This window comes from Culex quinquefasciatus, chromosome 2 (genome assembly GCF_015732765.1).
Source record: "Culex quinquefasciatus strain JHB chromosome 2, VPISU_Cqui_1.0_pri_paternal, whole genome shotgun sequence".
In the NCBI taxonomy this organism is placed as follows: Eukaryota; Metazoa; Arthropoda; class Insecta; order Diptera; family Culicidae; genus Culex; species Culex quinquefasciatus.
Genome location: NC_051862.1, coordinates 161287327 through 161308280, shown reverse-complemented (window position 1 = coordinate 161308280; position 20954 = coordinate 161287327). Strand labels below are relative to the sequence as shown.

Sequence of the window (20954 nt, the reverse complement as noted above, 5' to 3'; positions counted from 1 at the left end):
ATAACAAAGTCATGTTGTTTTGGGTACCAGGGCACTGCGGCATTGAAGGCATTGAAATGGCTGATGAACTTGCCAGACAAGGCTTATCAAACATATTCGTGGATCCCGAGCCGTTCCTTGGAATCTCAAAAAGTGCCGTGAAGCAAGAAATAACTAGTTCGTCGCTTGTGTGCTATCTATCTCCTATCTTTTTACAGCAGACGTGTCACAAGATAGCACACAAGGGACGAATTGAGGACAATCGCAAATCGCTTCAATCTGGGGCGAGATGCGTGGATTGAGACAAGCGTAAACTTTTATCACTCCAAGTCCTTCAATTACCAAGAAACTTCTTGGCTTAAACCATAGGGAACTACGAATACTCGCAGGGCTTCTAACAGGACATTGTCCTGATAGATATCACCTGCACAAAATCGGCATGGGGCCTAACAACTTCTGTCGTTTTTGTTTAACTGAGCTAGAAAGCTCGGCACATTTACTCTGCTGGATAAATGTATAAACCATATCTGCAAAATAACCCCTCGTCTACCGATCCCATGGATACGAGTAATTTGTAGTATGGACAGAATCCAGGGTACATTACAAAAGATAGCCTTCTTAGGTGGTCGCAGTGAGCTTAACACAATTGCCCATTGTGAAAAAAAAGTTTGATATTGATAGCCAGATTACAAACTATAGTAAAGAGAAAATGGTGAAAGATTTTGTGTCAAAAATATGTGTAATATTACATCAGGAATTGGTGATTTTTCATCAGTTTCTGGTGAATTTTCATTAGGTTCACATTTTTACACATTTTTTCGGTAAAATTACTCAAAACAGTGGTTATCCGAATTTTCAACATTCCAAAATTCACTTATTTTTGCTGTGTATCAGAACCTACATGTAAATTGTCCTCATGCATTTTATTGCGATATATAAGGATACAGATGTTGGCATAACCTGGGATAGCAATAATTTTCAATTTTATGAAGTTTGATATATCGGATGATAGGGTATCTAGCATATTCCACAAGTGTCCCCAAGTGGCCATCGGAAACCGATTCCTAAGTGGCCAGATAAGTTCAAAGGACGTTAGCATGACCTCAGATGGTAAGAATGTTCAATTTCATGATGTTTGATACGTCGGATGAAAGGGTTTATTACATAATCAGAGAGTGTCACCAAGTGGCCACGGGTAACCGGTTCCAGAGTAACCAGGTTGGGTCAGAGGACATTGTCTTGATCCCAGATGATCATTACTTTCAATTTCATGAAGTTTGATACGTAGGATGATAGGGTTCATTGCATATTCCGATAGTGTCCCCCAGTGGCCACCGGTAACCGGTTCCGGAGTGACCAGGTTGGGTCAGGGGACATCGGCATGACCTCAGATGGTCATAACTTTCAATTTCATGAAGTTTGATACGTCGGATGATAGGGTTCATTGCATATTCCGATAGTGTCCCCCAGTGGCCACCGGTAACCGGTTCCGGAGTGACCAGGATGGGTCAGGGGACATCGGCATGACCTCAGATGGTCATAACTTTCAATTTCATGAAGTTCGATACGTCGTATGATAGGTTTCATTGCATATTCCGATAGTGTCCCCCAGTGGCCACCGGTAACCGGTTCCGGAGTGACCAGGATGGGTCAGAGGACATCGGCATGACCTCAGATGGTCATAACATGCAATTTCATGAAGTTTGATATGCAACATGACGGGTTTCTAGCGTGACAATTATTGAAACCGTTTTAGTGGTACCCTGGAACCGGTTCCGGATTGGCCACAGTTGGCCAGAACCGATACCAAACAGTCAGGGGTAGTATGTAGTATCCTTCTGCAATGGTTTGCAAAATAATCCGTTTCAAAAGACTGGTCCGTGTGACGGTTTTATGTCAAAAACTGCAAAAATCAAGTTTTCCGGAAGTTCCGGGTTACCGGAACCGGTGGCGACTATGGACCAATTATTTTTTCTGGGGCTTAAAATTCAGGTTATTATCTGTCGAATGCAACCGGAAGCAACCTGCTATGTGCAATCGTTTCGGAGATACAGGTCCTCAAAGTAGGGGTCTCAAAAAGGACTTTTTTCGGTTATAGCAGGTTCCCGGTGGCCACGGTGTCCAAAACCGGTTCTGCCGGTCGGATTCAGAAAGTAGACATCCTAGCCTTTCATTTGCGGCCAAGACATCCAAAATCGGTTACAATCTCGAATTTTGGCAGCCGAAAACATTTCTGGGTCCTATAGACCCGGAATACCATTCGTGTATGTAGAAAACGAAGACCATGGCCAGGTTAAGGGTGCGCACGTCACCCGTGGAACACCTGGTCCCTGAACCTATATTATTGATGTCGAGGAACGATTCCTTTTCCCTCCCTTTCTTCGGTAGGACCCAAGACGGCTTCTTTGTTCGTCCCTCGGAAGGGTCCAGGAATCCTGTGCCGTAATCGGTGATGTGATGGGTATGTGCGTGTGTCCAATTGGCCATTGTCAACTACCGGTTCGCTGCTGGAGCCATTTATTTGCCACCTTGCCATACACCGGGGTCCGCCGGGTTGACTTGACGATGGTCCTTAATTCTGAGGAATAATGGAGAGAGAGAGAAAAATGAAGAAGCTACACGGCAGTAGGACGAACGGCGCACGTGTGCGTTTTAAATCAATTCTTTGGACGACGAAAACTAAAAAGTAACACCTTTCGCTGTTTGCTGCCGAGATTTAATTTATAACCCAAGAAAGGACCCTGTTTGGTAGATGCGATTTGTTTTAGTTTCCAGCTGGCACATTAATTTTCTTATCCTTTTTCATTATCCCCCTTAAAACATATTCTTTGACACAATTTAAGATAATTAAATTAAGTTTACAAATATAACCATTGATAAATTTTAATTGAAATAAAAATCAAATAAAAAAAATATGAAAAGAAAACTAAAAAAAAGTTATCATTTCAAGTTGAAATCCAATGAGACAGCTAATTTACATAAGAAAACGATCATGTTGCCTACCTTCAGGCATTTGCAGCTGTGACACTTTGTGATCGTCTGTAACAAATCATTAGCTAATACACAAACCATTCCTAAAAATTCCTAGATAAAAATTAGGCTGCGTGCATTCGCTCATAATGCCCAACATTTTCCAAATATGAGGTAACATGGATTTAAATTTATGATTTGATTTTTTTTTACGGAGATTCATTGAAATAGAAGTATGCACTATTATAGATCCAAGGCCCAATAAACTTGTTTTTTAGTTACAGCTGTCATTCACTAATTTTTTTGAGGCAATCAAAAGCACTTATATTTTTGTTTTTTTTTTTGTATTTTTGTATTTTTGTATTTTTGTATTTTTGTATTTTTGTATTTTTGTATTTTTGTATTTTTGTATTTTTGTATTTTTGTATTTTTGTATTTTTGTATTTTTGTATTTTTGTATTTTTGTATTTTTGTATTTTTGTATTTTTGTATTTTTGTATTTTTGTATTTTTGTATTTTTGTATTTTTGTATTTTTGTATTTTTGTATTTTTGTATTTTTGTATTTTTGTATTTTTGTATTTTTGTATTTTTGAACACTCAACCCCCGGTGAGTGTTCGTTTTAACACTTTTTTAATTTGTATCCCTCGTTGTACTCCGTTGGTTGGTCAAAGTCAAACTAAAAAGTGACCCCGTTCGCTTGACAACAGTTGGTGTCAAACCATCGGGGTTTGAGTGTATTTTGGCATTCATGTTTTTATTTATCTTTGTTTCAATTTTTTGGCATAATTTCCAGAGTTTTTTTTAAAGGTCCTATAAGCTATTGTCTTTCATATGTTTATAGGACCTAATAAAAAAAAGTCGAGATTTTGTCTTTAAAGATTACCTTTTTCATTTTATGAACCTTGCCTCTCCTCAATCATCACAGCACAGAACGCAGCCATTTTGTATCCAGACTGAAAGAACCAACACTCACAACAAACGCAGCTGTTGAGCGGCAGTCACACAACCACAACGTCAATCAAAATCTGTATGCTGGTGAGAAATAATCGGTACAAAGTCTAAATCGAATCCATTGTGTGCTATTTATGAAGTTATTTTTCGATTTTAAAAAGTTTTAACGTTTTTGATTCAACGAAGTTTAATCTTTTTTATTGATTGGTTAAAATCATGCTAAATAAAATCATCAAAAAGTTTGCACGCACCATTTTGACAGCTTCAAGGCTAAAAAACGATACCGTACAGACTTCTGTTTGAAATTCCGGCACCACTGACAGTTAGGTCGTACTTTTTTCACGACAAACACACAATCAGTCAGAAGTCGAAACTGCGAGTTGGGAAATTGCTGCCCGAAGAAGAAAAAAGAAGCGTAGTAGGAAAATTCCAGATATTCGTGCGTGCGTGAAATAGTACGGATCGTGTGATAGCCCGTAAAAAAAAGCTCCAGAGCCTCGCCAGCGCGGAAAAGTGGTCGAAAGTGTCGACGACGCAAAAATTTTAAACGCAAAAGTAGTGCAAAATTCAAAACGTAGGAAGACATCCTCCTAAAAGAAGAAAAAGAAAATCCTCGACCAAAAATCCGTGTGCCCGTTTCCTTCCCCCCGCCCGGACCGTTGCTGGCGAAGGCAACAGAGTAGTAACACCGCGAGAACCTGCTACCAGAACCAGAGGCGCCCCACGAAGCTACGAAAGCAACCGCGTAAAAACGGGAATAAACTGGAGCTTTCGGAACGTGCGTGAGGACCGGACCTGCTTCCTCCCCACCCCTCTCTAGGATTGTCCCAGCGCAGCTAGCAGCATCGACCATAAATGGTGAGTGGCCACCGGAACCCACCACCGGTGTGACACGTGTTGAATGACGCCTCAAGAACCGATTCGAGTGTGAAACCTTCTTTTTTCTTCACTTTCGAGCGACGACGACCATTTTTCTTTTCCTCCTTTTGTCGTCGACGTACACACCGACACACACACACGCACGGTGTGTCTTTTTCTATCGGTATTTGGGTTCGAACGTACACCGACACACACGCACTCTCACACGGTGGTTTATCTTGGGCGATCGTCATCAACATGGTTCCTTCTGATGGGAGAAGGCAACAGATGACGATGATGATGCTCTTCTATCGCGGGAAAGGATCTCTCTAGGATAGATGGCATGATATTATATGAAGGGTAATTTGTATTCTTCTGATAATTATGTTGAATATCAAAAACAAGTCATGATTTTTTTATAGACATTTTTTATAGTTTTATTGAAACTGTTGAAAAACAAAAAAAATATTTAAAAGATGGTTTAACAAAAGTAACAATGAGGATGTGGATGTCGAATGTCTCGAATTCTGATTTATTCCATAAAAATGCACAATCTTGCTAAGCTTAGGGAGGATGGAGATTCTAGATTGCAGTACTTACTTCTCGTAACGGTACACATCAACCAGAGCTTTTGCACCTAGAATTTTGTTACAGACATTTTAGTATCTCCAAAACTACGGGTACTATTGACATACTTTTTTATTCATCCCCTAAAGTACTGTCCACAGAGTAATTTACAATAAAGTTTGACTAATTTTACAATCCCGTTGTTGCAGGATTGGGTCCGTAAGTTTGACAATTTTGGAATAAGAAGACAACAACTTCCTTGGTTGCTGTGCACCCGTAAGTCTAAAATAAAGATTGGTGGCCGAATAAAAAATCAATAAATCAATCAATCAAACTTTGGATACCCGTACAAATAATCAGCAGATCATACATTATACTTTGGAGCAATTCCAGCTCAAATCAGGAATTTTTCTTATACTTTTTTCCCCGATCCTCTCCGATTTCAATGAAACTTTGTAGAAATGTTTACTAAGCTCATATAAGCCATTTTTGTGTATATGGAGCCAATAATACTCGAAAATAATATTTGAGAAGGTCGTAAGTTATTTAAATATTTTTGTATTTTGTAATTTAAAAATTGCAGTATCATAGATATAGGGTTTTTTCTCAAAAATTATTTTCCCTAAAAGAACACCCAGTTAGCAAAATCTAAACGTAGAAATATGTATCCTCCCTGCAAAGGCTTATGAATTGATCTCAGTTGAAAGGTTCTCCAAATCTCTGAATTGCAAATGTAACATCCTGGAGCAGAACAGTTAAATTCTAATAAAAACACAATTGAATTGAATTGAAAATTACAGTATCTTGAAGCCGTTGCATCGTATCGAGAAGTGGTCAAAGACAAACTTGTACGAAATTGAAAGAGCTTTCTGAAAAAAAAACACTGAAATAAAAATACACGCCACTTCTATGAGATGTTTTTGATTTTTAAGTTTAAAAGTTATATTTTAAGGTGATGTCACGTTTTTTCTAGTTCAATTTTTTTAAGGAAATAGAATGAGCTGTTTGAAAAAGACTCACGAAAAATACAAAAATGATTTACTAATACTGTTTTTGTTCTGATAACCGATAGTGGGAATCGATTCCCCAGACAATTTTACATAGAAGTCTCCATATTGACCATTGTCGTACGTCCAATCTTTGTGAAGATACAGCGGTTTTAAAAATAAAAATGTTGAAAAAAAACGTTATTGGGTGGTTTTTTGGCAATTTCTATATGAAAAATTTTTCTATTTCCATCTGTTCAAAGAAAGCATCCTGGAAAATAGTGCGTCCATACCGGGAATTTTTATATTTTGAAATTAAAAAAAAAACAGTAAATTTCGGTCTGGAAATTCATATTTGGTTGTGGAAATACATGAACAGTTGAATAATTAGTAATCGATAAGAATTTGTATTGGGCATACATGAGCATTAGGGGAAATATACCCTTTCTAATCAAACACCTATCTTCGTCATATGGAAAGTTTGATGCTCGGTTAAAGCGCCAAGAATACTATTTAGGCTATAAACTTACCAGCAACAGCACCGCCTCGAGTAAGCACGCAAATGTATGCCATTTACTGGTCAAAAAGATCAAATTTAATGTACTTTTGATCATAATTTCTATTTTGCGTGACCATTTCTCATCATTTTGGTGGCACACACATCAACACGCAAGATCAGAGATTAACTGCTTAACGAAAGTCGCCATCAATATCTTTTCACTTGCGCTAACGATTTCAAAGCGCTTAAAATATAAAATTGCTTCCAACTACCGGAAATATGTTCTTTTGCCCATTACTTAGTCACTCACTTGAAAAATAATCCCGAAATTTAAATAATTAGCAAGCGCCATCAAAAAAACAAACGCGTTAAATCTTTTGACGTTTCAATTTTGACTACCCATTCCAATCGAAGGCTGAAGAAAACCGAGCAAGGAGCGAAGGAAAATAAAGAACAAAGGGTGGCCACCAACACCACCAGCAGCGCCTGTTAGAGTGAGCCAGTGATGCCAGGAAATTTTCTCTATAAATGTTACTTTCCGTGAGTGTTCGCTTAAAATTTAATCAATTTTGGCAGCACTAAGCAGATCCAAAAGAGCGCTGGAAGAAAAAAGAACTAAGATGAAAATAGGAAAATGGGCGTGGCCCAATGCACTCGACTGATTAGAATGCATTTGGGATTATTTTTTTTAAATGATTGTAAAAGGAATAGCATAACTTTCAATAAAAGTGAAAATAAACAGAAATGTTCACAAAAAGTTGCTCTACTCGTTGGTGTACTTGGTTTTAGTGAATTTCAAGGAACAATCCAGATTATCAAGCATCATTCAAACACGACCGCTTTTTAGGCTTCAAATGGGTATATTACCCCTAGGTGCAAAATTGGCAAAAAATGATCATTTATTGAAAATAATAGATCTATTACTACTACTTACATTGCACAGTGGTCCAGATTGCAAAATTAAGTGGAAAATGGATTTTCCAAAAAATGGATAAGTTTCAGAAGAGTTGTTGCATATGGAAAGGGGCAACTTTTGGTTTGGTTGAAAATTAGGGTGGTTCACGATTAGGGTGATTTGGAAATCTAACTTTACAAGAATATTTTTGGGAATTTTTTCGTCTTCTAAAAAGTTGACGGGCTTGCCAATCCAAGCAACTTTGTCGAAGACACCAAAATTTTTTCTCGTAATCTACGCCTTCTACGACCAAATTTATAGAAAGCATCTGAGCAAACCTTCAAAAATCAGTTTTTTTAACGTGGCAATTCTGGGTTAAGTTTTAGAGAAAAGTGGTATTCGGAGCACTTTTAGAGCTCTAAAAATCAAACATTTTTATTATCTGACAAGTCAATTTGGACTTAAGGGGCAAAAGTTACAGCGATTTTAAGGTAAAAAAGATGCAAATTTAAAACTTAAATATCTCGAAAAGGCGCAAGCCAAATTTTAAGCACCAGGTTGCATTTGAAAGAGGATATCTAGCACTACAAACGCTGAAAAAATCTCAGAGGTGTTTTTCTTTAAAATCGAGATATCTTCATTTGAAAAAGTCTAATTTTTCAAGGGAAAATCATATGGGACCACCCTAACGAAATTCGAAAAATGTCCAGTTTTTCCATGTAATTTTGCCCGCTGAATCTGAATCTGCCCTCAGAATTGACCCAAAGTGTCGAAAAATCGATTTTTGGTCATATTTTGGGTTTCCATGAAAAATCATCATAACTCTTCTGAAGACACCAATGCTCCAAAACTTATCCATTTTTTGGAAAATCCATTTTCCACTTAATTTTGCGATCTGGACCACTGTGCATTGTTAATCTGTCGCCTTAATTTTTAAGCTTTCATAACTATCCTACCTCACAGTGCCAATTTTGAGAAGGTTCTCATAGATCCTATTGCGATAAACGCGTATGAGTTGTCGAATCTAATGCAAATTCACTAGCTGGCGAGCCTTCCGAGCAACGCTGATACATGAAGGACTTATTTTTGCGATCCTACTAAATGAACCTTGTTTATTTTATTTTTTTGGTTAGACATTTTGTCAAAACTATCGATCAAAGCAATCCAAAGACTTGATACTTGATATCTTGACTTTTTTTTGATAAGGTCCTATAAACAAATGTAAACATTGAGTGTATCCCGCTTACTCCGATGGACTTTGACATAAGGTGTGAAAGGGATACACTCAATGTTTACATTTGTTTATAGGACCTTATAAAAAAAAAGTCAAGATATAATCTCAAAACACGGCAACCCACTGTTCTAACATACTTTCGCACGCGTACGCAACACACCCACCAGCAAGCTGTGCTCTACCCCCTTCTTGTGTGGAGGTGAGATCTTTGCCTTGGCATGTTTTTTTTTGCGTTTCTTTCTCTAATTTTTTTTTTGTTCGTTTTTGTTTCTGCCAACGTAATCATTGGCTATTTTTATTTCCCTTCTGCTGTTTTGCATATTTTTTTTTCTTCTGTTTCTGTTCGTCCGTCACCACCCGCAAATGTCTTTCATTGATTGAAGGAAAAAAAAAGTTCTTTCGGGGTGAAGTTTGCTGATTTTTTTCTGTGTTGGTGGCCTACTATTTGTGTTGTGATTATCTCTTATCAGCGCGTCGCGCTAAATTTTTCCACTCTCATTTGTTGCAACGCGAAAATGACGCAGTTTTGGCTAAATTTGTTCCTTTTTTTCCCAGATGGCCCTCAACATTGCGGTCCCGCTGACGACCGTCGCCGACCTGATGGACGGCTTCGGGCTGCTGTCGCCGATCTCGCCGCTGAGCGTCGACTGCCGAGGCGTGATGGCGGCGGCCGCGGCAGCAGCCGGAACCCACAACAAGAGCAAGCAGCAGCTGGTGTCGCCGGTGGGCAGCGAGTCGAGTGGCGTCAGCTCGCTGGACTCTGACGAGATGAAGGTGAGTGGTGGGGGGGAGGTTTGTTGAGTTTGATGATGATTTCGGTTTTGCTTTGTAGAAGTCAACCTCGCCACCGACGACTCCGACGGAGGAAGTGGAATGTCCCGCGGCCAGTTCTCCGCTGCCATCGGAGGCGACGATCGTGCAGGACTCGTCACGCAGCAGCTCGGAATCGTCGGCGAGATCTTCGCTGTCGTCGACGTCCGAGAGCGAAAGCAGCAGCGGCGCTTCGTCGGAGCAGGAGAGCAGTGAAGAGGTGGTGGAAGTGGACGAACCGGAGTTGCCCGAGCCGCCCAAGGAGTGCAAGCTGGTGCTGGGCGGGCGCGACGTGCTCAACCTGATGGACAACCTGACGGCGCCGAACCACTTCCGGCTGCAGTTTGCCCAGCTGCCGGAGAACGACAACATCCACTTCTTCCTGGACAATCGCTCGCAGTACCACCGGCTGGGCGCGAACGGCCACATCCAGGAGTACACGATGGTGGGCTGCAAGCGGTGCGACTTCCGCTACCCGGTCAACGGGACGTCCCTCACGAGCAGCGGCCCGACGGCGACCATGGGCCAGGGCAGCTTGGCGGCCGCCTTCCCGCAACAGCAGCCACAGCCGCAGCAGCCGCAACAACAACTCCAGTGGAACAACTTGAATAGTATTGCCAACAGTAGAGATAAGATGAACGCCGCCGCGGCCAATGCATTTAACAGCAAGACGTTCGGAGCAGCAGGCAATCAGTATTTCCGCAACGGCGGAGGCAACAACGCGACGGCCCCTCTCTTTGGAAGAGATTCCAACCGCGGAGGCGCCAACTTCCTCGGCAGCAGCAGCACCGGCACGTACAACAACCACAAAACATATCAGCAGCAGCAGCAACTCCAAAACAACTTCAGCGGCGGCAAGTTCAACAACTACCAGCAGCAGCAGCAGCAGTTCTTCTCCAAGAACCACCAGTCCCAGCTGCGCTACGGCCAATCGAGCGGAGGCTTCAACGCGATGGCCGCTGCCCTCGCCGCCAACCAGAGCCTGGCCAACTTCAGCGGCAAGGGTTCCGCCAACAACAGCAACATGTTTGCCTACTACAAGACCATGATGTAAGGCGCCGTGCACGTGAGTATTCCCCCTCTTTGAGTTGCTTTGACGGCGCGCGCGGCTATTGTGTGGGAACCCGCGGCGATAATTTCCAACGAAACAAAAATACGCGTTTTTATTACTTTTTTTTATTACGGAAGCGACATTAGGCAATTAGCGAAACGCGAAGGGAGTCGAGTGTGGTTGCTGAACCAACAACAAACATTACATATTTTTTTGTTTACCTTTACGAGATATTTAAACACTGCAAGCCTACAAAATCGTTGTAACTATTATACATAAAACCCTCCCGTGAAGGCGCGCTCGCGCGCGCGCGCAGGCAGATATATTTTTTAGAATAATTGACCTTTGCTTAAGAAAATTTAATGTTGAATTTTAGTTATTTATTATTATCGACTGTTTATTTCTAATCAGAATCCAAAAAAAGAAGGAAAGAAAAACATTGTTAAAAGCTCTTAACATTTTTATACTATCAGTGCTAGCCGTATTTAATTACTCTATTTTTTTTCTCTGTATGTGTCGAATTACCCCACGAAACAAAGCAAAAAAAAACGAAAGAAAACAATACAAAAGAGGGCAACCAATTAGTGAGTTAGACAAGCAAAGCAAAAAATCGACCAGTTTTCGTCCTATTTTGTGTGAGAGGAGAAATATCATGATAGAATGTTTTTTACCTAAACAAAACGAGAGAAAAAGAAGAAGATTTAAAATTAGCACGAGCAAGGATCTCATAATAGTCAATCACGCAAAACAAAAATTGAGTTTAAGATCGAAAAAACGTCAGGCGAAACGCGCGAAACTGTAAGTTTGAAAACGTAATACTTTAATTATACCCCCTTATCACTAACATAAACACACACACGCAAAACAAAATAACGGCACAGCCTTGAAGTAAAGCTAGAGAGAAAAGTGAAAATATCGTTTTCCATCCCCTAAATCTTTTAACAGTTAGGAGAATATCGTTTAGATCTGTGTGTGTGTATATTTTTTTTATTACCAAATGCGAAGAGAATTGCGGAAAAAAGCAGGGTTGGCGGAGAGCGATCTAGCGAGATACAATAAAGTTAAAATGTAAACAAAAGTTTTTATTGCACGTGGGAGGGGCTCACCGTGAGTGGCAAAGGTTGATGATCGATGAAAATTTTCGACGATCCTCGGTAATTTCATCGGTTGTAATATTATGAACTAAAATGAACCAAACAAAACAATTTTTTTGAAAATGTCAAAAACTGTTGCTCAATTCATGTTTTTGTGAAAAAAAAGTTTGCAGTTGGTAAGAAATGGATTTCAAAGCGACAGCAGCAATAGCGAAAACAATCAAGAAAAAATGAAAGCCTTTTGAAACGAATCTTCTTTTTATATTCTTTTTCATGCTGTTCGTAAATCTGTTTCACCAATTCAAATGACAAAATTTGGGTTTTCCCTTGTTCAGAAGGTAATTTTGAGCCACTTCTCTTCTACAAAAATCTTTACTTATCTTGTTTTATGTTTTTTTAATTTTCAATATTTTGATTTGGATTTTTCTTGTTCAGTTTATATTTGTTTCTGATTTTTTTTTCTTTTTAGTATTTTTCACAATTTCACCATTAATTTAACTTTTTTTTGCGCGTTTTTGAAACTTCCTGCAATAGAATGATATCATTATTTTTTTGATTATTTAGACATATTTCTAGAGACAAAGTCTGGAACATACAAACAAATACTGCAAATGCAAACAAATTTTGGAAATCATTATATTTAAAAAAACACAGCCAAAGTTGACCCCTGAAAAAATACATTTCAAAAACATTGGCAAAGTCACATAAAATAAGTAATATTTCCAAACCTTAAAACTGTCGGTAATATGTATGGGTCAGAAGAATTTAAATTTTGCATTATTTTTTTTAATCCGTGCCGTCAATTAAAAAAAAGACTTTCACTCTTAAAGCAAATAGAAAAAATCTAGAGTTTTTAAAAAAGGACCTATAAACATATACAACACCATAGCTTATACGACCTTTTCAAAAAAAATCTAGAGATTGAAAAGCTAGTAATTTGTGACTTTATATAAATATCATGATTCGATTGTCCATTATGAAAATTTTACGATTACATCGGATAATTAAGTACAAACTGTGTTTTGAACAAAAAATTGGCTCAAAAATGCTGTTACTTTTCCAAATTTATTGCAATAGCATTTGTTTGCGATATCTATTGCTTATTTAAAAAAAAAAAATATCGCTATCAGTAGGTACTCAGAAATGAGTAAGTGGAGCATATGTTTTTTTATTCTTTATTATAGAGTTTTTCAGCCGGAGGCTGGATAATGGAGCATATGTCAGATTTGAATGAAATTCGTCTAAGGAGGTATTAGACTATGGCAAATAAACAAACAAACTCGCAAACAAAGCAAAATGTATGCAGGCTGACGTTTCTGCGAACAAATGCAGGCAAACCGTCAAAAAGTGCGCATTTGTTTGTTTATTTGCCATAATGTAATACCTCTTTTACTCCGCTCTTGATGAAAGTGGGCATAATCGGCAAAGTTGGAGGTTATGGTTAGGACCTTTCTTTTTTTTCATAAAATTATTTTTATTAGGTCCTTTTTGGTGCTGGGACCTGGTTAGGACCGAGTCGGCTTTTGTAATTAAATTTTTCTTAAAGCTAAGAGTAATTACACAGGATCTTGTGTGTAAATTAGGACTTTTCTTGAAACACTTTAAAATTTGTTGATGTTTAAAAAGGATACTAAAAATCATAGATTTAAGATTAGTGCAAAATCTGGTTCTGGAGATATTCATTTTTTTTTTTCAAAAAATATAAAATTTTGCCAAACAAAAAAGAATCTGATGCCAAATCAAATTTGCAATCGGAAATTATTTTGCATTTTTTTTCTATTCTTGACCGTTTTTATATTTAGGCAGTCTCAGTTTAATTATTTTATTCATTTTTTAATATTTTTACTTCATAAAGGAAGGGCACCACTGCAAAACTTCCTTAATTTTGTTTTTATTTGCTTTGTGGGTCGAACTGCTGGTTGCCGAGATAAATCCTCCAAAAGTTCAAATATTGTGAAAAAATTGGATTTTCTCAGTGTTACTAAATAGACACAGTGAAAATTTTGACTCAAGCCTCGAGTTGATCTGGCTCGAGATCGAGCCTTAATCGACTCGAAGCTCGAGCCAAGATTCTCATTGGGCGTCCTCTTTTTACAACTCGCGATATCTCGGAAACTATTGGTTCGATTCTCATTGTTGAAAAATTAAACTTTCATGAAATCGGCTTTTTTCGAAATCAAATCAAAACTAATCAAATTCAACATTTAAAATGTATAAAATATGTGTTATTAGCCCTTCAAACGGTTACTCTTGATTATGAAATTTCCAAATTATTGTTATTATAAAGAATAGAAAATCACAAAAGTTTCATTTTGCAACATTTAAAACTAATTAGACGACATTGACGCTCATTTAAAATCAACGTCAAAATTGTTTTTAGGAAATTGTTATAGGTGGTTGATTCCTTTTTTTCATCTATATAGTATTTAATTTGTTCTGAAATACACAAAAAAATATGTTTAAAAAAAATTGCAGGCTTTTGTCAAGGATATTCAGACACACTCTTTCGTGGAGATCAGACCCGGTCATTTGAGGTTATGTTGAAACCCCTTTGATTTTTGATTTTGATAAATTTGTTTGACAATTATTTATGTTTTTTTTTTCTTCGAAAATCAAATTATTTTTTTTGTTTTTGAGAGTTTAAATTTTTGTACATAAAACTCAATTAAAACATCGGTAAATTGTTGTTCTGCGAACCGTTTTTTAAAGTCCTGATCATAACCTACAATTTTGCCGAAGACACCAAATCGATCAGAAAACCTCTTTAAAGATACAGTTTTTTTTTTATTGGAGCCTTATATTTGTTAATTATTAACTATTAATGATATTTGCATTAGAGTAAACCCAAAAATAAAGTTTAAAATAAGAGCGGCCAGCCCTACTACGTTGTGTTTACCGCAGAGAGGATTCTGTGAATTGAACTTGAACAAAACTGCATCATTCAAAAAAGGAGTTGAGGAACAATTGTGAAATTTTGAAAGGGTTTGATAAAAAAAAAACTATAGTTCAATCGAATTTGTAAATTATTGCCGGTGAAATAATCGTGGTTCGATGACTACGGCATCGTTACCACCATCGTCACAATATCATCATTACCAACCTTGGCTGTAACGAATAAATAAAAGAAAAAAATCAAATAACAACCATGTGTGTTTTGAGCTTTAAACAAACGAAACGAAGCGCGCCAGCTGTGCATCTTATCAGTAAACAAAGTAAGAATTAATAAAAAAAAAAAAGGTAGCATCATCGTGAGTGTACGAAAAGAAATCAAATTGATAAAAACAACAACACTGTATTATTAGTAGCGAGTGCTCGCGCTCACGAGTCACGACGAATTTCCTTTTTACCCTTACAAACTTACACACCAAATAGAAAACCAGAGTCAACCTAAACACAAACACACACCCACAGATGTCGGTCGTAGAAATGAGATTTCAGCTTACTTGCCATTTTTCAGGGACTCACAGAAAAAAAAACCAATAACAAAACAAACAAAAGCACACAGAACGAATCTGTGACTAAAACGCAAGCAGTTTAATGACAATGCCAAAATCTAGTACTTTTTTAATTCCTTGAGAGAAGAAAACATGTGTTTTTTTCCTCCCTGTGTTTGATATTTAGTCTGAAAAGTAATCGTTAAGATGACACACACGAAGAAAAAGTCGTTAAACAAACCCAATACTCACACTAAAATTCGTGTAAGCCGCTCAGAGCTGTATTCAACAAAAAAAAACTAAACTAAAACTTAAAACTAAATGGGGAACAATAAGAGAGAATGAGGAAAGATGCTTCCAAATAAACAAAAAAAAAATCGTTTTTCTTGTCTAAACCAGGCAGCAGCTCCGTTTCTAAAACATTCGTCGTGCTCTCCTAGAGAAGATTAACAAAAAAGAAGAAAAAGTGTAGTAGAATTTTAAGCAAAAACCAACAAACAAACAAAAAAGTCATATTAGCGATTAGGAAGACGGAAATGAGAGAGAAAGAGAGCGTAAATCAATGCACATAATCACACCACCAACAATAAAAACAACAACAAAAACAACCACGAAGCATTAAAAGGTATCATAGATAAATGTGCGCGTGTTCTTTTTTTCAGTGTTCTGTTTTTGTCACGACGAATTGATAGAGCTACACAAAGATGGAAGAAGAAGATCTTTTTAACCAGATAGACATGAGTTTCAAAAACAAACAACAACAAAAACTTACTTTACTATAAGAACAACAATATATGCCTAACTGATATAACGTAATGACGGGTCTCTTTTTTGAAAATGAGACAAACAAATCGGAATCGGAAGAACTGAAAAAAATCGTTGTGGAGAGATGAACGCGGGTGTGTGTAGAGCAACCATTCTTCTTTTTATTATTATTTTTGTTGTTATTTTTCTCTACCAAACAATAAAGCCACCCAATAACAAATCATCCATAAATAGTGCGTAAAAAAAAGTCAGAAAAAAACTAAAGTTTAAGAACGTGTGTGCTCAATACAATATTTTTAGACTAAATGTTCGCCTCACAACGAATAAAAAAGAAGGTCTAAATTAGAAACATTCTCTCGCGTGCCGCTGTCACACTGAAAAAAAAAATCTTTTCAAGTCATTCTTTATTTCTGAAATTGCCTCTCTATTGTGTGTTTGCCATTTCATGTGGATTCGACATTTGTAAAGATATTGATTGAGATATTTTTGATTAGAAAAAAATAGTTCAGGTATAATGGTTTAAAAAAAACTTCATTTTAAATGTCTTTGTTTATAAAAATTATAAAAAATAATTCCGGCAAAGTAATTCCAGAACAATTTAAATACTTTTTCTTCAATATTTCTTTAAAAAAAAACTTAAACCCGTGTTGCCGGATTTTCGCCAATGAGAAAGCATTCATCATCGATCACGACCGACAGTGAACGCACACGAAGTTGAAGCGAATGGAACCGAGCTCGAGACGAAGGTACATGCTCTCGCTTCTTGCCTCTCTTTTTCCTCCTCATGCGGTGCTTTGCGGTGACAGCAATCATTTGATTGCAGTCATGAGATCGTGCATAAACCACGTGGCCTTTAAGTTTGCAATTTTTAACAAACCGCGCTTAAGATTTTTGGGAGAAAAAAAATAAAATATTCAAATGATAAAATTAAAAAATTAAACACAAATGCAAAAATTTAAGAACTCAGAAATTTAAAAACTGAAAAAAATTAAAAATCCGAAAATTTTAAATGTAAAATTTAAAATCTTAAAAATCCAAAAAAATTAAAATTCAGAAATCGTGAATAAAAGAAACTATTTTTTATTTATTTACAAATCATTTAATTCTTAAATTCTTGAATTCCTTAATTCTTAAATTTCCTAATTAAAAAATGCTTGAATTTCCTGATTCTAAAATCCCTAAATTCTCGAATTATCACATTTAGAAATTATTAAGTTAAATTATTATTACCGCTAGAAAATTATTAATTTGAGATAAGAAACAAATTTCTTAATCTATTGTTCTTTCTGAAATTATAATTTCTCAGAATTTTTCAATGGAAGCAAATGTTTGAATTTTTGATGTTGTATGAACATTGTAAATTTTAATTTTGAAATAATTTGACTGCAACATTTTTCACAGTGACATTTTTTTAATGTTGAGATTTTTAGATATTTCTAGATTTTTGATTTGAAAAAGTCCTATAAACAATAGAAAACAATAGCTTATAAACCTTTTTCGAAAATAAACTTTTGATTTAAATTTTGAAATTTTGTTATTTTATTTTATTGAATTTTTATGCATTTGTATTTTTAAATTTCTGATTTTAATCTTTTTTGTATATCTCAATGAAAACAAAGTTTCGAAATTTCGGAATAAAATTTGTAAAGCTTTTGATTTTTTTCTGCCTTAATGATTCTTAACGATAATTGTTACTCTTTTCCCTCTGGATTACTTAATTTCAAAAAAAAAACAAACCTGTTAAGTTTTTTTTATAAAAGTTTTGCGTTCCTTCCGAGCTCCGTATCGGCCTTTATATGGTTTGAAAATGCTTTTAAGAAGTGTGATCGAACACCAATGTGTTGCTATGCCCAACTTCGAGTGCTCGATGGAATTACATGCCGTTCCCCAATTTAAAAAAAAAATCAAATAGGGCAGCGAATGACCTAGAAGGTAAAATATGCCAGAAATAAATGAATAATTCAAAATATTTTTCGAAACATTGTTTTTGTTAATTACTAACAAAAACAATATTCAAATAAATAAATAAAATTCGCATAAAACTGTTGAAAAAAAAACGCTTTTAAATATTTCCAAAAATATTTCAAATTTGAATATTTCCAAAAATATTTCAAATTTAAATATTAATTTTGTGTAGGCCGTCTGAAAAATTATGGGAAAGTATAAACTGTGTCAAACTACGGATTTTACCTTTGCCTAGTCTTCTGATATTTTTTAAATTAATTTCCTCATGCAATGTGTACACAATGTTTAAACACTTACAACACAAAAATTTGGTCGTTTTAGCAAATCGTGTATCCACATGAAATGGCATTTTAAAGATTATTCTAACGGCGAATTAAAAAAAACAGTTCCACCACTTCTCGTGTCTTCTTCACACTTTCCTTAGTTCAAAATTTAATTTCCTTTCCGAAGTTAAAACATTCAAAACCATACTACATCTTAAGATAACTCTAGCTAGGTTAACAAAAAACAAACAAAAATAACAATAACGAACGAGAATTCCCCCTCGTTTTCGCGTCCAAAAAACGCAACGTGACGATTAATTTTTCGACGCTTCAACAATTGGCGAGAATTGCCTCTTTAAACTGTGATGGTCTTTGTTTTTAAGAACTTGTTTTAGTTTTCCCTTTAATTTTCCATTACTTGTTTTCTCACAACATCTTAACAAAAATATAATAAACCCCCATTAAATGTTAGCAAACGAAAAAGCATTACCAAACCACTTGCTTGTTGAAAACGAGAGAAAAACATTGAATCGCGCACAAGCCTGTTAATAAAAATAAAAATAGTGAGAGAGCATACTTACGAAATACCTTGCTTCAAATACGTGTATCTTAACATTCTAGTTCTTAGTTGGTAGCAAGTTTTTACCGTGTTTTTTTTTTCTCGCGTTATTTTATCTGTAGCCCTTAGCCTTTAGGAAAACAACAAAAAAAAGTGAACAAGCATCGTGTGATTGGGAACGAACGAATATTCAAACTCTTGAAGAAAAAAAAAATCCTATTCGATACTCGAATTTGCCTATTATGTTTAATAAACGAAAAAACGAACACGAATCAAGTCATGTACCGCTTGAACACGTGCGCGCGCTCGCGCATCAAAACACACTCACACACGCTTAGCCCGCATCGTAATTTGTTATATTATGCCTGTTATTGTTTAGTATTTGTGCGGCATCTAGTTTTGTTTGTTTTTTTTTAACGGTATTTCTCTAATCCTTGTCAATCGGAAAATTGATCGTCACAAAACAAAAGTTTTTTGCTGCAAATGAGAGTGGGGAAACGTCTCGCTGAAACTAATTTAGAGCAATACTTTAAGTAAGAGCATCAAGTCAATCTAGAAAAAGTTGAAAACGCACACACGCACACACTAACAAAACAACCAAACGTGTGCGTGTGTGTGGTGGTAGCATATTTATTATTCATGCTTAATTTATATTTTGTTTAACCAGTGTTTTTTTTTATTTAATTTTTTGCAAAAGTTAAACTTACTTTATTTTTGTATCATAATAGTCATTGCCTTTAAAAAGTTATCAAAAGTTGCGCTGCATTTGGAGCTTTCCCGTCCTTGCAGCGGCGAATCACTCATCTCTCACTCTTCGACAGATTTGCACTTTTGTACTTTTCTGTCACAACAAGAGAGCGAAGAGAGAGAGCGTGCAAAACGAACGTTCCACGAGAGAGTTTCTCTTAAGCGCTCTGTCAGCACGGAAAGCAGAGTTGTGTTGCAATACAAAAGAAGAGAGAAGCACACTCACACATGGACAAAAAAAATCAAGTGAGAGAAAGAGGCAAAAGCAACAAAGCCAACAAGCAAAATGAGAGTCTGGAGTGTTAGGATTTCGACAATAAGACAAATTTATTTGTAAGTTTTTTGTTTGCATTTTATTTTTTAAATATTTTGTGTAGGATCAACGTAAAACGAGCTAAATTTTCCGTATCAGAAAATTAATGTACTTAAGCAAAATCCATACTGGAGCAAAACGAACTTCAACGATGTTACTGATAGAAACAATTCGCCAACTAAAAAGTATAATCAAGCAAATTATTAAAAAGTCGTGATCTTAGTAAAAATAAACATTTTTTGCAAACAAGTCATCTTAAAGAAAAATCAGCTATCTAATTTGTAAAACTATTTCTAAATGCTTTTGAAAGACATCACCGAGAATATCGAAGGAAAACAATCTGCCTTTTGTGAGAGAAGAAACAGACATATGAATTTATTAGAATCAACCAAAACGTCTAGCTATGCGTAGTTTTTAAAATTCTTTTCAGTTAAATTTTGAAAGAAAAAGTCGTTATCCAATACAGCTTGTTGTCCAGCGATTCACACTGTCGAAAATTAATTCTTCCTTTGTTAGAACGCTACATAAAAAGCCAAATTTGTTTTAATTACAATTTAGTTCAATTTCGACGCTCTCTCACTTTTTGCGTGGTTTCATTTCCTCGCGAAACAGAGAGAATGAGAGCAACTCTCTTTGCTCGCTCTTTCGGAAAAATGCCACTGAGAGAAACGAGAGAAATCGTGTAAAGAGAGTGTTCTTTCTGAGAGAGTTTCTTTTACTACAGCTTTATTCCTCTCTCAGTACAAACTTATGTGTGCCTTACTCAAGATCCCAAATTTATTTCTGATTCCCTTTCCGACAGTGTAGGTTGCTGAAACAGCTAAAGAAAATAGTAAAAGTAGAATTTTCAACTTTTGACACGTTGTACAAGTTGTTTTGCCTTTTTCTCTCGCATTTTTTTTCTTCAAGTGTGTGATATTTTTATTTAGCGCAGAAAAAAACTTGCAATAAATGGAGAACGCGTCGCGAGCAAAAGGCAGCAAAACAAATTTATCTAACAGAGTGTTGTACC

At 36.3% G+C, this 20954-nt stretch overlaps 1 protein-coding gene across 1 annotated transcript; it reads left to right on the top strand.

The window, feature by feature from the left end:
- The first annotated feature begins 4223 nt into the window (after positions 1–4223).
- On the top strand, positions 4224–11550 carry LOC6051264. The gene is made up of 3 exons (XM_038254201.1): positions 4224–4760; positions 9497–9715; positions 9774–11550. Exons 1-3 carry the CDS (start codon positions 4758–4760, stop codon positions 10803–10805), a joined length of 1254 nt encoding a protein of 417 aa, XP_038110129.1. The 5' UTR covers positions 4224–4757; the 3' UTR covers positions 10806–11550.
- The last annotated feature ends 9404 nt before the right edge of the window (positions 11551–20954 follow it).